Source organism: Delphinapterus leucas, chromosome 3 (genome assembly GCF_059928025.1).
Source record: "Delphinapterus leucas isolate spDelLeu-1000000601 "Yukka" chromosome 3, BTC_Dleu_Yukka2, whole genome shotgun sequence".
In the NCBI taxonomy this organism is placed as follows: Eukaryota; Metazoa; Chordata; class Mammalia; order Artiodactyla; family Monodontidae; genus Delphinapterus; species Delphinapterus leucas.
This window is the reverse complement of record NC_143131.1, coordinates 103,757,836-103,771,725: the sequence shown is the minus strand read 5'-3', so window position 1 is coordinate 103,771,725 and position 13,890 is coordinate 103,757,836. Positions and strand designations below refer to the sequence as shown.

At 35.0% G+C, this 13,890-nt stretch overlaps 1 protein-coding gene across 9 annotated transcripts in view; it reads left to right on the top strand.

Moving 5' to 3' along the window:
• LOC149749632 (uncharacterized) overlaps window positions 1-13,890 on the top strand; it is a 352,954-nt gene that overhangs the window by 257,589 nt on the left and 81,475 nt on the right. Inside the window, exon 3 of one of the 9 annotated variants that reach the window (XM_089908433.1) lies at window positions 7,529-7,593. The exons of the other annotated variants lie outside the window; for them this stretch is intronic. Within the exon in view, the coding sequence (XP_089764559.1) occupies window positions 7,529-7,593 (65 nt within the window). The remainder of the gene's footprint in view (window positions 1-7,528; window positions 7,594-13,890) is intronic. 9 annotated transcript variants of the gene reach the window in all.

Below are 13,890 nucleotides of genomic sequence, written 5' to 3'. Positions count from 1 at the left end.
GTGCTAATAATGTTAAGATCCTGATTTAAATTCCTTTGGATAAATATCCAGAAGTGGGATTGCTGGACAATATAGTGGTTCTATTTTTAATTTTTTGACAGAACTCCACACTGTTTTCTGTAGTGTATACACCAATATTGCATACCAATAAAGGGAAGGGTTGCGATTTCTCCACATCTTCACCAATACATAACTTCTTTTTTTGCTGATACCCATATTGGCAGGTGTGAGGTGATATCTCATGGTTTTGGTTTATTTTCCCTGATGAGTAGTGATGTTGAGCATTTTTATATACCTGTTGGTTACTTATATATATTTATATTTATTTATTTTAATATTTATATTTATTTCTTTTGAGAAATGAATCAAGTCATTATCCCATTTTTAAATTGGGTATTCATTATTTGCTATTGAGTTGTAGAAGTTCCTTATATATTTTGGAGATTAACCTCTTATCAAATATATGGTTTGCAGATATATTCTCCCATTCTTTAAGTTGCCTTTTCACTCTTCTGATTGCTTCCTTTGTTGTGCAGAGCTTTTTAGTTAGATGTAGTTCCACCTGTCTAATTTTGCTTTTGTTGTCTGTCATTTCCGTGTTATATTCATGAAATCATTGACAAGACCAATGTCATGAAGCTTTCCTCCATGTTTTCTTCTTGGAATTTTACAATTTCAGGTCATATGATTAAGTCTTTAATACATTTTGAGTTGATTTTTGTGCATGGAGTAAATTAAGGGTTCAATTTTATCTTGCATATGGATTTTGAATTTTCCTAGCATCATTTGTTGAAGAGACTGTTCTTTCCTCATTGTGAATTCTTGACATGCTTGTCAAAGATCAGTTTACCATACATGCTTGGATGTATTTCTGGACTCTAATTCCATTGGTTTTTATGTGTGTTTTTAATGCCAGTACCATACTGTTTTGATTCCTATAGCTTTGTAGTATATTTTGAAATCAGGAAGTGTGATGTATCCAGCTTTGTTCTTTTTTCTCAGGATTCATCTGGCTATTGATGGTCTTTTGTGGTTCTGTATGAATTGTTGGATTGTTTTTCTCTTTTTGTAAAAATGTCACTGGGATTTTGATAGGGATTGCATGGAGTCTGTAGATTACTTTCAGTAGTATGGATATTTTAACAATATTAATTTGTTCAATTCATGAATATGTTTCTGTATTGGTGTCTTAATTTCTTTCATCAGTGTTTTGTAGTTCTCATATACAAGTTTTTCACCTCCTTAGTTAAGGTTATTCCTAAGTATTTTATTCTTTGGGGCACTCTTGTAAATGGGATTGTCTTCCTAACTTCATTTTTAGATAATTCATTGTTAGTGTCTAGAAACACAACTGCTTTTTTATGTTAGTTTTGTATCCTGTAACTTTACTGAATTTGTTCAGTAGTTTGAATAGTTTTTTGATGGATTCTTTAGAGTTTCCCACATAAAGATTATGTCATCTGCAAAAAGGGACAGTTTTACTTCTTTCTTTCCAATTTGGATGCTTTTTATTTCTTTTTCTTGCCTCATTGCTCTGGCTAAGACTTGTTGAATAGAAATGGTGAGATTGGACATCCTTATAGGAAAGCTTTCAGTTTTTCATAGGAGTATGATGTTAGGTGTGGGCTTGTCCTACATGGCTTTTATTATGCTGGGGTATTTTCCTTCTATTCTGAGTTTGAGAGTTTGTATCATGAGAGGTGCTGAATTTTGTCAAATGCTTTTTCTGCCTCAGTTGAGATGATAATACGACTTTGGTCATTCATTCTATTAATGTGTTGTATCACATTAATGGATTTTTGTATGTTGAGCCATCCTTATACCCTAGGGATAAATCCCACTTGGCCATCTTGTTGTGGTTTTGTGTGATCCTTATAGTGTGATGTTGGATTTGCTTTGCTGGTGTTTTGTTGAGTATTTTTGCATCTATATTTATCAGGGATATTACCCTGTAGTTTTCTGTTCTTGTGGTATCTTTGTCTGGCTTTGATGTCAGGGTAATGCTGGCCTTATAAATGAGTTTGGAAATGTTCCCTCCTCTTCAGTTTTTTGGAATTGTTTGAGAAGGGTTGGGGTTAATTCTTCTTTAAATGTTTAATAGAATTCACCAGTGAAAGCATCTGGTCCTGAGTTTTTCTTAGTTGGGAGGTTTTTGATTACTGATTGAATCTTTATACTAGTTACAGGTATTTTCAGACTTTTTATTCCTTCATAATTTAGCTTGGTGTATTGTAAGTTTCTAGGGATCTATCCATCTCTTTTAAGTTATCCAGTTCACTGGCATATAATTATTCATAGTTTTTATATTATTCACATATTTTATGATTCTTTTTATTTCTGAGGCATTCATTGTAATGTCCCTTCTTTCCTTTCTGATTTTTACTGGAGACTTTTCTTTTTTTCTTAGGCTAGCCAAGGGTTTGTCATATATTCAAATATTCTTTAACCACATTTAAAATTTCTTCTTACAAAAAATGGGAACTGGGTAAAGTATGTAAACATTTAGATGGAGAGATACGATATGTTTCAAGATGGTAAATTTGGATATTCTGAGGTATCAATTTTTGCCATAATGCTTAATTAGCTGAACTAAATTTTCCAAGGAAAATTCCAGTCAGGACCCTTCACTGCCAATTAAGATAGGGAAGCCCACAAAAGACTGTTGCTTCTATCCCAACAATGAGAACAAGCTGGATAAGTGACAAGATTCTTGTTTTAAAAAAATCCAAGCTGAAGGCACAAAGATATCTAAACGAACTAAATTTTAAACATGACAGGCCCATCCTAGGGGAAAAATACCTATGCATGTTTTCAGCTTTGTTGGGGTAGTGGGAAGAGAAGAAATCTACCACAAACAAAGGGATAAACCCGCCAAATTTTTAATTAACTTTTAATTGTCTTGTGGGCAGACAAGATGGATTATAATACCAAGGATCCCCAGACATAGAACAAATGTGCACCTACCAATAACTCTTTCTTAAATACCTAAATGAGTATGTGAGAGTCGTATGTTGAAGCTTGTTAATACAAAAGGAGAGTTGAGAGAAATTCTTCCAGATCACTCTGGAAATTCACTGCTATTCTCTAATCAAGGCAGGATGTAGGGCAGGAGAACGGAGAGGAACCCCACTGACCAAGTGCCCAGACATTCACAGAGTGCCCAGTAATGACCTGCTAAAGGTTGAGAACAGGGCAGAAGAAAGAATAAAACCCCTCAAAGGTACACTGAATCTTCAATAATGGGGAGACAGCAGATTCTGAATGCTGGGGACAGAGGAGCAGGGTTGGGAGAAGTCTTTCAAAGCCCAGAAAGCCAGGACGGACTGGAGAGGAAAAAGAAACTCCCTAGTGAGCCGCAAAGCTGTCAGCCAGGTTGTAAAACAGAGAAAGATATGGCATTTAGGATGTAAAACATAAGAGATATCTGAAATCTAGCAAGTGCTCAGATCCCAAGTGCTGCTAAAGTAAAAGTTCTGTTTCACCCTCATCCATTTGAAGTCAGTGATACACTAAATTTATCTAAAGCTGTAACACAACCCCAAGCAAACTCAGCTACAAATTAGATGGATTTATCCATTCATACTACTAGTGTAACAAAAGAAGAGGTATACCGTTTCTGGAGGATGATAATATTTACTAACCAGCATATGATCAAAATATACCATAAACTGGATAAATCAAATATCAAGACAATGTTAATTACAAGTGTCACAAACAATATTTAAAGATACAAAGTTTGGAAGTAAAACAATAGGAAAATGACAAACCATGCAAACTCAAAGCATAAAAAAAGGTAGTATTGATTATTTAAAATCAGATAATGTAGGCAAAAGGATTATCAAAGATGATGAGGAACATCCCATAATGGTAAAATGTCATCAACAAAATATAACAGTCTTACCTAATTTTGATCTTCAAAGTACTTGAAACAAATACAAGATAGAAAAAAGGGAAAGTTAAATGTCCAGTCATAGCTGTAGATTTTGTCACCCCCTTCTGAGTAATTGATAGAACAAAGAGATAAAAATTAGTATAGATACAGAATACCTGAAACATTATCAACCAACCTAATCTTACTGCCATTTGTAGAACACCACAGCCACCAACTGCAAAATATTCATTCTTCTCATGAGCATATGGGACTTTCACCAGGATAGACCACAATACATTTCAAAGGAATAAAATCATAAAGTGTGTTCTAAGCCTCAATGTTACTACACTTGAAATTAATAAAAACACATAGAAAATTCTCAAATGTTTGAGAATTAATATACTTCTAAGTAGCTCATTAGGTGAACTCAGAATAGAAATTAGAAAATATTTCTGAGTGATAATGAAAACACACAAAAGATCTCAGATACAGATAAAATAGTGTTTAGAACAAAACTTGTGGTTTTAAATAACTGTATTTGAAAAAAAGACATAAAAGCAAAGATCTAAGTTTCTGTGATAAGAACGTAGAAAAATGAGAGAAAATTAAACCTGAAGTAAATATAAGAAAAGAAAAATTAAAAATAGGACTGAAAGGTGATAAACGTGATAACTGACAGAGAAAAATCAACAAAGTTTAAAAGTTGCTTCTTAAAATGTGTAAACTCTAGCAAGACTGAAGAAAAAGTGCATGAAGTATTAATATCTGCCACAAAAAGCACACCCTTACAGATCCTGTAGACATTAAAAGTATAATAAGGTGACATTTTAAACAAAACCATGCCAATAAATTCAAGAGTTTAGATGAAATGGACAATTTCTTTGAAAAATACAATTCATCAAAATGTAAAAAGAAACAGACAATCTAAATAGTCCCATGTCTATTAAGAAAATTAATCACCTTCCCACAAAGAAAACTCCATAATTGAAAAATAAATTCTGTTAAAGTTTTAAGAAAAAAATACTAAACTGCAACTAATTTTAAGAATTTAGAGGAACAGGAAGCATTTCCCAACTCATTTTATGAGGACAGCACAAATTTAATTTTAAAACTTAATGAAGACATTACAAAAGAGAACTATAAACCAATATCCCTCATAAACATAGATTTAAAAAATCCTTAAATATGAACAGATCAGATCTAGCAATATTGGAAAAGGATATGTCATAACTAGGAGGCATTTATCCCAAAAAAGCAATTTGGTTTAACATTTGAAAATCAAACAATGCAGTTCACCATATTAACAACATAAAAGAGAAAAAAATATATGATCATATCATTGCAATAAATACAGAGAAAAGGTTTGAGAAATTTGGATACCCAGTCATGATTTTAAGGAATACTCGCAGTAAACTAAGAATAGAATCGAACTTAATATCTATTGGATAAAAAATAATTGATAACCCTGTAACTAAAATTATACTTAATAGTGAAATATTGAGTATTTTTTAACTAAAATTGCAAACAAAACATTCACTCTCACAATGTCATCACAGTGGCAGTTCTAACAATGCAATAAGCCAAGTAAAAGAAAAGACATAAAGATAATAAACAGGTAAAACTGTCTCCATCACAGATGTTATGATTGTATATAAAGAGAACCCTATAAAATCAACACACACCAAAAAGCCAATAGAAATAATGAGTGAACTTATCAAGGTCACAGCATACAAGTTAATATACAAAATTCTGTTTTATTTATAATATTAGCAACAAACAACTATAAAATGAAATTTTTAAAATATCATTTATAATAGCATCATAACATTAATCATCTAGAAATAAAATCATCAATATACATGCAGTTTCTATACACTGAAGACTAACACATTACTGAGAGAAATTAAAGAAAGTTGAGGTATATATTATACCAATGCAATAGGAGACTCACTGTTAATACGGTATTATTTCAGATTTGATTTGTAAGTCTAACACCAATCAAAATGCAAAATTTTTAAAGAAATCAGTTAGCTGGTTCTAAAAACTATAGGGAGATATAAAGGAGTTGAATAGTCAAAATCTTGAAGAGTAGAACAAAGTTGTAGGATTTATATTAATTGATTTCAAGATTGAATATTAAATTATAAGTAATCAAGACAGTGAGAACGCTGACATAAGGATAGAGAGGTAGATGAATGGGACAGAACTGAGTTAAGAAATAGACTCATAAGTGTACAGTCAAGTGATTTCTTTCAACCAAGTCACCAAGGTAATACAATTAAACTCTTTTAAACAAAAGGTACTGTAACACAGCAGTCCCCAACCTTTCCGCTACCAGGGACTGGTTTCTTGGAAGACAATTTTTCCACAGACAGTGGGGGTTGCGCGGGGGCGGGGGGGGCGGATGGTTCAGGCGGTAACACGAGCGATGGGGAGCCACAGGGAGCAGCAGATGAGGCTTCACTCGCCCGCAGGCCGCTCACCTCCTGCTGTGCGGCCCAGTTCCTAACAGGCTGCAGACTGGTACCAGTCCATGGCCTGGGGGTTGGGGACCCCTGCTGTAACAGCTGGAAATATTTATGGGAAAAAAAAAAAGAAACACTAGACCTGCCTCACTTCATATCAAAATGTAACTCTTGATGAATGATAGGCCTGTTCATAAATGCAAGAACCATAAAGTTTCTAGAAGAAAACCGAATAATACCTATAGGACATTGGAATAGGCAAGGATTTCATGGAAGACAAAAAGCACTATATGCTTCCTGTATATAAATACAGGAAGAAGAGGCTTAAAATGTTGATTTCCCCACATAATAATTTCACTTCTAGTAATTTATATTCAAGTATCAAAGTATTAGCAGCACATATACTAAAGAAATTATCAAAGATGTAGATAAAAATGCAGATGTATCTTCTGCACACATAAAATGCAGAAAACGGAACTGTGGTTAATAGCAGAATCTGTCAAAAATTCTAATTGTCTCAAACCAGGAGAATTATTAAAATATAGGGCATCTGTAAGGTAAAATATCATGTGAACTTTTAAAGTCATGTTTTATGGACTGAATTGTGTCACTCACAAAACTGAATATAGTGAAGCCCTAATCTCCAATATCTGGACTATATCTGGAGATAGGGCCTTTAAAGAGGTAGTTTAAGGTTAAATGTGAATGTAAGGGTGGAGTCCTAATCAAATAAAACTGGTGTCCTTATGAGAAGAGAAAGACACCAGAATATGCACATACAGAGAAAAGGCCAAGTTAGGATAGAGAAGGTGGCCATCTCCCAGCCAAGGAGAGAGGCCTTAGGAAAAACCAAACCTGCCAGCACCTTGATCTCAGACTTCCAGTTTCCAGCACTGTCAGAAGTAAATACCTGTTTTTTAAACAGTGCAGTCTGTGGTCTTTTGTTATGGCAGCCCTAGCAAACAAACACATCTTGTGTTACATAATGTCATATGAAAAAGTACATTGTTGTGATATAGACGATATGGAAAACCAAAACTCTGTCTCACACACATATACCCATATAAATATACATATATAGTGGAGCCTTGGACAACACGGGTTTGAACTGTGCAGGTCTGTTGTATGTGGATTTTTTTGTTCAATAAATACAACAGTGCTGCATGTCTGAGGTTGGTTGAATCCACTGCAGGTGCAGAACCACAGATGTGGAGGGCTGAATGTGGACTTACACTTGGATTTTCAACTGCGTGGGGGGTAAGCATCCCTAACCACTGCATTGTTCAAGGGTCAATGGTATATATATACACACACATACATACATACATACATGAGAGCTTTATATCCAAATTTTACTTTGGTAAGGATGGCTTTTATGGTCTTCCTTGTAGTTATGTTTCAACTTTTCTACAAAGAATATATTTTTAAATAATTATAAACAAACCTTTTAAAAAGTTGAGTTCAAATTCTCAATTCTTGGAAATTTTAGAATACTCATGGAAAATGACACATGATCCTGTTGACATAATAAATGTACAGAACTTTCTACTACAAAGCTACATAGCCATTAATTGTTTGTTGCTTCCTCAAATACAGTTACTCTCATAAAACAAATTCCCTATCTCTGCAAAAATAATATAATAAAAGGTGAAGTAATTATTGGAAAGAATTAGTAAAGATGAAAAAATGTGAAAGTAATGCTATCATGCCAAAATAGCTATTCTAAATATTTGTGCTTGCTATGGCTTGCAGTTAAAATTTAAAAATAGCACTTAAATATGCGTGTTAATAACATCCAGAAGGCATTTCTTTCAAGCCTGTTTGGGCTGTTGAAGGGTTTAATTTAACCACAGCATTCATTTATGTCTAGCAGTTAAATTTTTTCTTTTAAGCTCAAAGGAACTGTGAGTCGTAACTATGATCTAATTGGTAAGGAATGAAGAATGTTTTTCATGTTTTATAGACAACATGAATCCTGATCATTTTACAGCAGTAAATTTTGAAGCACTCCACTTGCTGTGTCTCCCCGTGGAAGCCAAGGCCTAGCTCATTAAACTATAAAAATAACTTGCTGGGTTCACCAGCTCCTAGAAAGGCCCTCTGACAAGGTGGATTATTTTTATTTCACTAATGCGCATTCACCAGGCAGTCCAGAGCAAGTGAGATTCTTTACGGTCCCCAACTAAATCAATTTATAACTACATCTACATGTCAGAGGGGACGTGCAAAGAACCTAAACTGCTGTATTGGAAGATAATTTATTATTGATTTTTTTCAATTCTTTTTAAAAAGCAGCTACAATTCACCAGTTCCTTGGTTCCTTTCTGCAGCACAGATGAGCTGTACAACACTTGTGATGCATCAAACCAGGTTTCTGTGGTGAAGGAAAGAGACATAGGGGTCAGAAGTGCCTGGCTTCCATATGACTTAAAGAGAAATAAAGAATGACCATACAGTCATTTAAAAACAGGGAGCAAAAATCATCTGTCAGCCACACGCTGTAGTGAAAGATCTTAAAAAATGAAGTGGTAATGATCTGTTGTTTAAATATTCATATTAAATTACCTCTTACGTAATAAATCAGGTACTTAATTTTACTGGAAGAAAAATTACTACAAATTTCATCTTTTTCCTTTTGGCCTTAAAGAGTCAAATAAGCCAGTATAAGTAATTTGACCATCATTCCCACAGCTCAGGACTGAAGGAAGTTAGAAAAAGACTGTGACACAAAATCTGTAGCCTGCAGAGTTTACCACTGAGCCCTGTAACAATGGATTCTGATCTCTTTACTCTGGTTCTGCACTGAACACACACTGTTGTGAGGAATTCACAATTTCAGCTGCAGTTTCAAGAGAACATGCTTCCTTTTTCATGATTGGAATCAGGGCAGTGTACTAAGACTGTAGTTCTGAATTCCACCTACCACAGAGTTACTTTACATCTGTTCTGTGTTTTTACTTGACTTTGTAAATATCATCTTTGTCATCAGAATACTGTTAGGATTCATTGGTAAAATGTTCCTGAAGACTACTGTAATAATAGTCATCCTATAATGATTGTGACACAGCGAAAACAGCAAAACCCTCCTAAACAGGTTGCAATGCATTTGGGCAGAAAATCTACCAAAATTTACCATAGTTCCCATTGCCATTCTCACACCCCATATACCCTTCTCTGTCAGTGTTTTGGGTTTTTTTTTAACATCTTTATTTGAGTATCATTGCTTTATAATGGTGTGCTAGTTTCTGCTTTATAACAAAGTGAATCAGCTATACATATACATATATCCCCATATCTCCTTCCTCTTGCGTCCCCCTCCCACCCTCCCTATCCCACCCCTCTAGGTGGTCACAAAGCACTGAGCTGATCTCCCTGTGCTATGCGGCTGCTTCCCACTAGCTATCTACTTTACATTTGGTAGTGTGTATATAAGTCCATGCCACTCTCTCACTTCGTCCCAGCTTACCCTTCCCCCTCCCTGTGTCCTCAAGTCCATTCTCTACGTCTGCGTCTTTATTCCTTTCCTGCCCGTAGGTTCTTCAGAACCATTTTTGTATGTGTTAAGCGTTGTTTTTATTTCACAAATTTTTGGTAAACTTAAAGGCTAAAACTTACTCTTCTAAATAAATGGTGCTTTTCCTCCCTTAATTAGAAAACTTACATTAAAATTATAATGCTTTTACGAGGAAATGAGAATTGTGGGATTTTGGTCCCTAGCATAATATATCCTGATATTCCTGGAATCAGAATATCTGATTTGAATCCTGGATTCACCAATTACTAATGTCTTCTTGTTTTTGTTTTGTTTTACATCTTGGACATGCCACAATTTTTGGTTTCCTAATCTATAAAATAGCAATAGTAAAAAAATAACTATTTCATCTACTGTTCATATTTTTTGAAGATTAAATAAGGTAACATATATGAAAATACTTGAACCACACAGCACTATACAAATAATAGCAGTTATTAATATGTTGGCATTGTAACATTCTACTTATTAGATGGTCTTTTTTTGGATGACTAAACCATCTAGAAAATTGTCATAAACCTGTAAATATGGACAAAGGGGGCCTGTGTGTATCAAGGAAAATAACCATCAAAGGTAGTGTGCATTTTTCTTGTAGAGAAAGTACGGGTACACCTAAGAGCCTACCGATGAAACAGGATGACTTGTATAATAAATTAATCTGGTTTCTAAGGATAATATTGGTAGTATTGATCAAAAGAATACATAGACCCAAGGATTTTCATGATCAGAAAAAGTGATTATCGCAAAGGATGGTGACAAAAGAAGTCTTCAGCCTACTGACATCTGAACCCACATACTCTATGGTCATTCCTGCAAATGTGGCTAAAGTGTCCCCACTCCTTGATCAGACCAGTCCAAAACTTGTGGACCTCCCATCCCCTCTCATCAGTGTAAGAGGATGGCTGCAGCAATAAGTAGGTTTTTGCTCCTCTACTGAATTACTACCAATTGCAATCACATGTGTTATTTTTCCCAGTTTAAAAAAAAAAAAAAATCCCTCTATAAACCTCACTCCCCACCTCCTGCCAGTTATCACTCCATTTCTTTCCTTCCCTTTACAGTAAAACAAATATTTTTTGTACTAGATAGCTCCAATTTCTTTTTTCCCTTTTTTGGCAGTATAATTGACATATATTAGCTTCAGGTGTACAACATAATGATTCAATATTTGTATACATTGTGAAATGATCATAATAAGTCTCATTAACATCTGTTACCAAACAGTTACAAAAATATTTTTTCTTCTGATGAGGATTTTTACGATATTTTCTCTTAGTAACTTTCAAATATGCAATACAGCGTTAACTATAGTCACCATGCTGTACATTTCATCCCCATGACTTCTTTATACCTGAAAGTTTATACCTTTTGACCCCCTTCATGAGCTTGTCTTTGTTTGTTTTTTAGATTCTACATGTAAGTGAGGTCATATGGTATTGGTGTTTCTCTGACTTATTTCACTTAGTATAATGCCTTTAAAATCCATCCATATTGTCCTAAATGGTAAGATTTCATTCTTTTTGTGACTTAATAGTATTTCATTCTCCATATACACCATATCTCTTTTATCCATTTATCCATCTGTGGACACTTAAGTTGTTTCCATATCTTGGCTATTGTAAATAATCATGCATGAACATGGGGGTGCATAAATCTTTTGGAAACAGTTTTTTCACTTTCTTCAAATAAATACACAGGAGTGGAATTGCTGGATCATATAGTAGTTCTGTTTTTAATTTTTTGAGTAACCTCCATACCGTTTTCCACAGTGGCTGCACCACTTTACATTACCACCGACAGTACACGAGTGTTTCCTTTTCTCCACATCCTGGCTAACCCTTGTTATTTCTTGTCTTTTCTATGGTAGTTCTACCAGGTGTGAGGTGATGTCTCATTGTGATTGATTTACATTTCCCTAATGGTTACTGATTTTGAACATCTTTTTATGTACCTGTTGGCTATCTGTACATCTTTTTCGGAAAAAATGTCTATTCAGATCCTCTGCTCAGTTTTTAATCGGATTTTTTTTTTTTTTTTTTTTTTTTTTTTTGTGGTACGCAGGCCTTTCACCATTGTGGCCTCTCCCGTTGTGGAGCACAGGCTCCGAACGCACAGGCTCAGTGGCCATGGCTCACGGGCCCAGCCGCTCTGCGGCATGTGGGATCCTCCCAGACCAGGGCACAAACCCGTGTCCCCTGGCATCGGCAGGCAGACTCTCAACCACTGCGCCACCAGGGAAGCCCTTAATCTGATTTTTTATATATAGTTGTATGAGTTCTTTTTATGTTTTGGTTATTAACCCCTTATCTGATAAGACTTGCAAATATTTTTTTCCCATTCCGTAGGTTGCCTTTTCATTTTGTTGATGGTTTCCTTTGCTGTACAGAAGCCTTTTAGTTTGTTGTCATCCCTCTTGTTTATTTTTGCTTTTGTTGCCTTTGCTTTTGGAGTCAGATCCAAAAAAATAATCACCAAACCTGATGTCAAAGAGCTTAGCACTTATGTTTTCTTCCAGGAGTTTTATGGTTTCAGGTCTTAAATTCAAGTCTTTAATCCATTTTGAGTTAGTTTTTGTGTATAAGATAGTGGTCCAGTTTTGTTCTATTGCATATGGCTGTCCAGTTTTCCCACCACCACTTATTGGAGAAACTATTCTTTCCCCATTGTATATTCTTGGCTCCTTTGTTATAAATAAATTGACCATATATGCATGGGTTTATTTTGGGGTTCTCTGTTCTGCTCCATTGATCTATGTGTCTGTTTTTAGGTCAGTACTATATAGTTTTGATTACTACAGCTTTGTAATATAGTTTGAAAACAGGAAACATGATGCATCCAGCTTTGTTCTTCTTTCTCAAGATGACTTTGGCTAGTCAGTCTTTTCTGGTTCCATACAAATTTTAGGATCCTTTATTCTCTTTCTGTGAAAAGTGCAGTTGGAATTTTGATATGCAGTTGGAATTTTGATAGCGATTGCGTTGATTCTGTAGATCGTTCTGGGTAGTATAGACATTTTAAGAATATTAATTCTTCCAATTCCATGAGCATAGACTATCTTACCATTTGTGTCTTTCCTCAGTTTTTCATCAATGTAGTATAGTTTTCAATGTACAGGCCTTTCGCATCCTACATTAACTTTATTCCGAGGTATTTTATTCTTTTTGATGCAGTTGTAAATGGGATTATTTTCTCTTCCTGTTAATTTTTTTTTTATTGGCTGTGCTGGGTCTTTGTTGCTGCATGCAGGCTTTTTCTAGCTGAGGTGAGTGGGGGCCACTCCTTGTTGCGGTGCGCAGGCTTCTCATTGTGGTGGCCTCTCCCATCACAGAGCATGGGCTCTAGGCATGCAGGCTTCGGTATTTGTGGCTTGCGGGCTCTAGAATGCAGGCCCAGCAGCTGTGGCATGTGGGATCCTCCCAGAGCAGGGATCGAACCCATGTCCCCTGCATTGGCAGGCAGATTCCCATCCACTGCGCCACCAGGGAAGCCCCTGTTAATTTGTTTTTATTGTATAGAAATACAACAGATTTATGTATATTAATTTTATATTCTGCAACTTCAGTCAATTTTAATTGGTTTTAACAGTTTTGGTGTGAAGTCTTTAGGGTATCTATATATAATGTCATGTCATCTGCCAAAAGTGACAGTTTTACTTCTTCCTTTCTAATTTGGATGCCTTTCATTCCTTTTTCTTGTGTAATTGCTTTGACTAGGACTTCCAATACTATGTTGAATAAAAGTGGTGAGAGTGGGCATCCTTGTCTTGTTCCTGATCTTAGAGAAAAGGCTTTCAACTTTTTACCATTTGGGTATGTTATTAGTTGTGAGCTTGTCATATACACACTTCATTATGATGAGGTACTTTTTCACTATACCCACTGTTTTGAGAGTTATTATTTTTTTAATCATAAATGGATGTTGAATTTTGTCAAATGCTTTTTCTGCATCTATTGAGATGATCAGATGAGTTTTATCTGCTAATGTGGTATATCATGTTGATTTGCAGATGTTCAAACATCCTT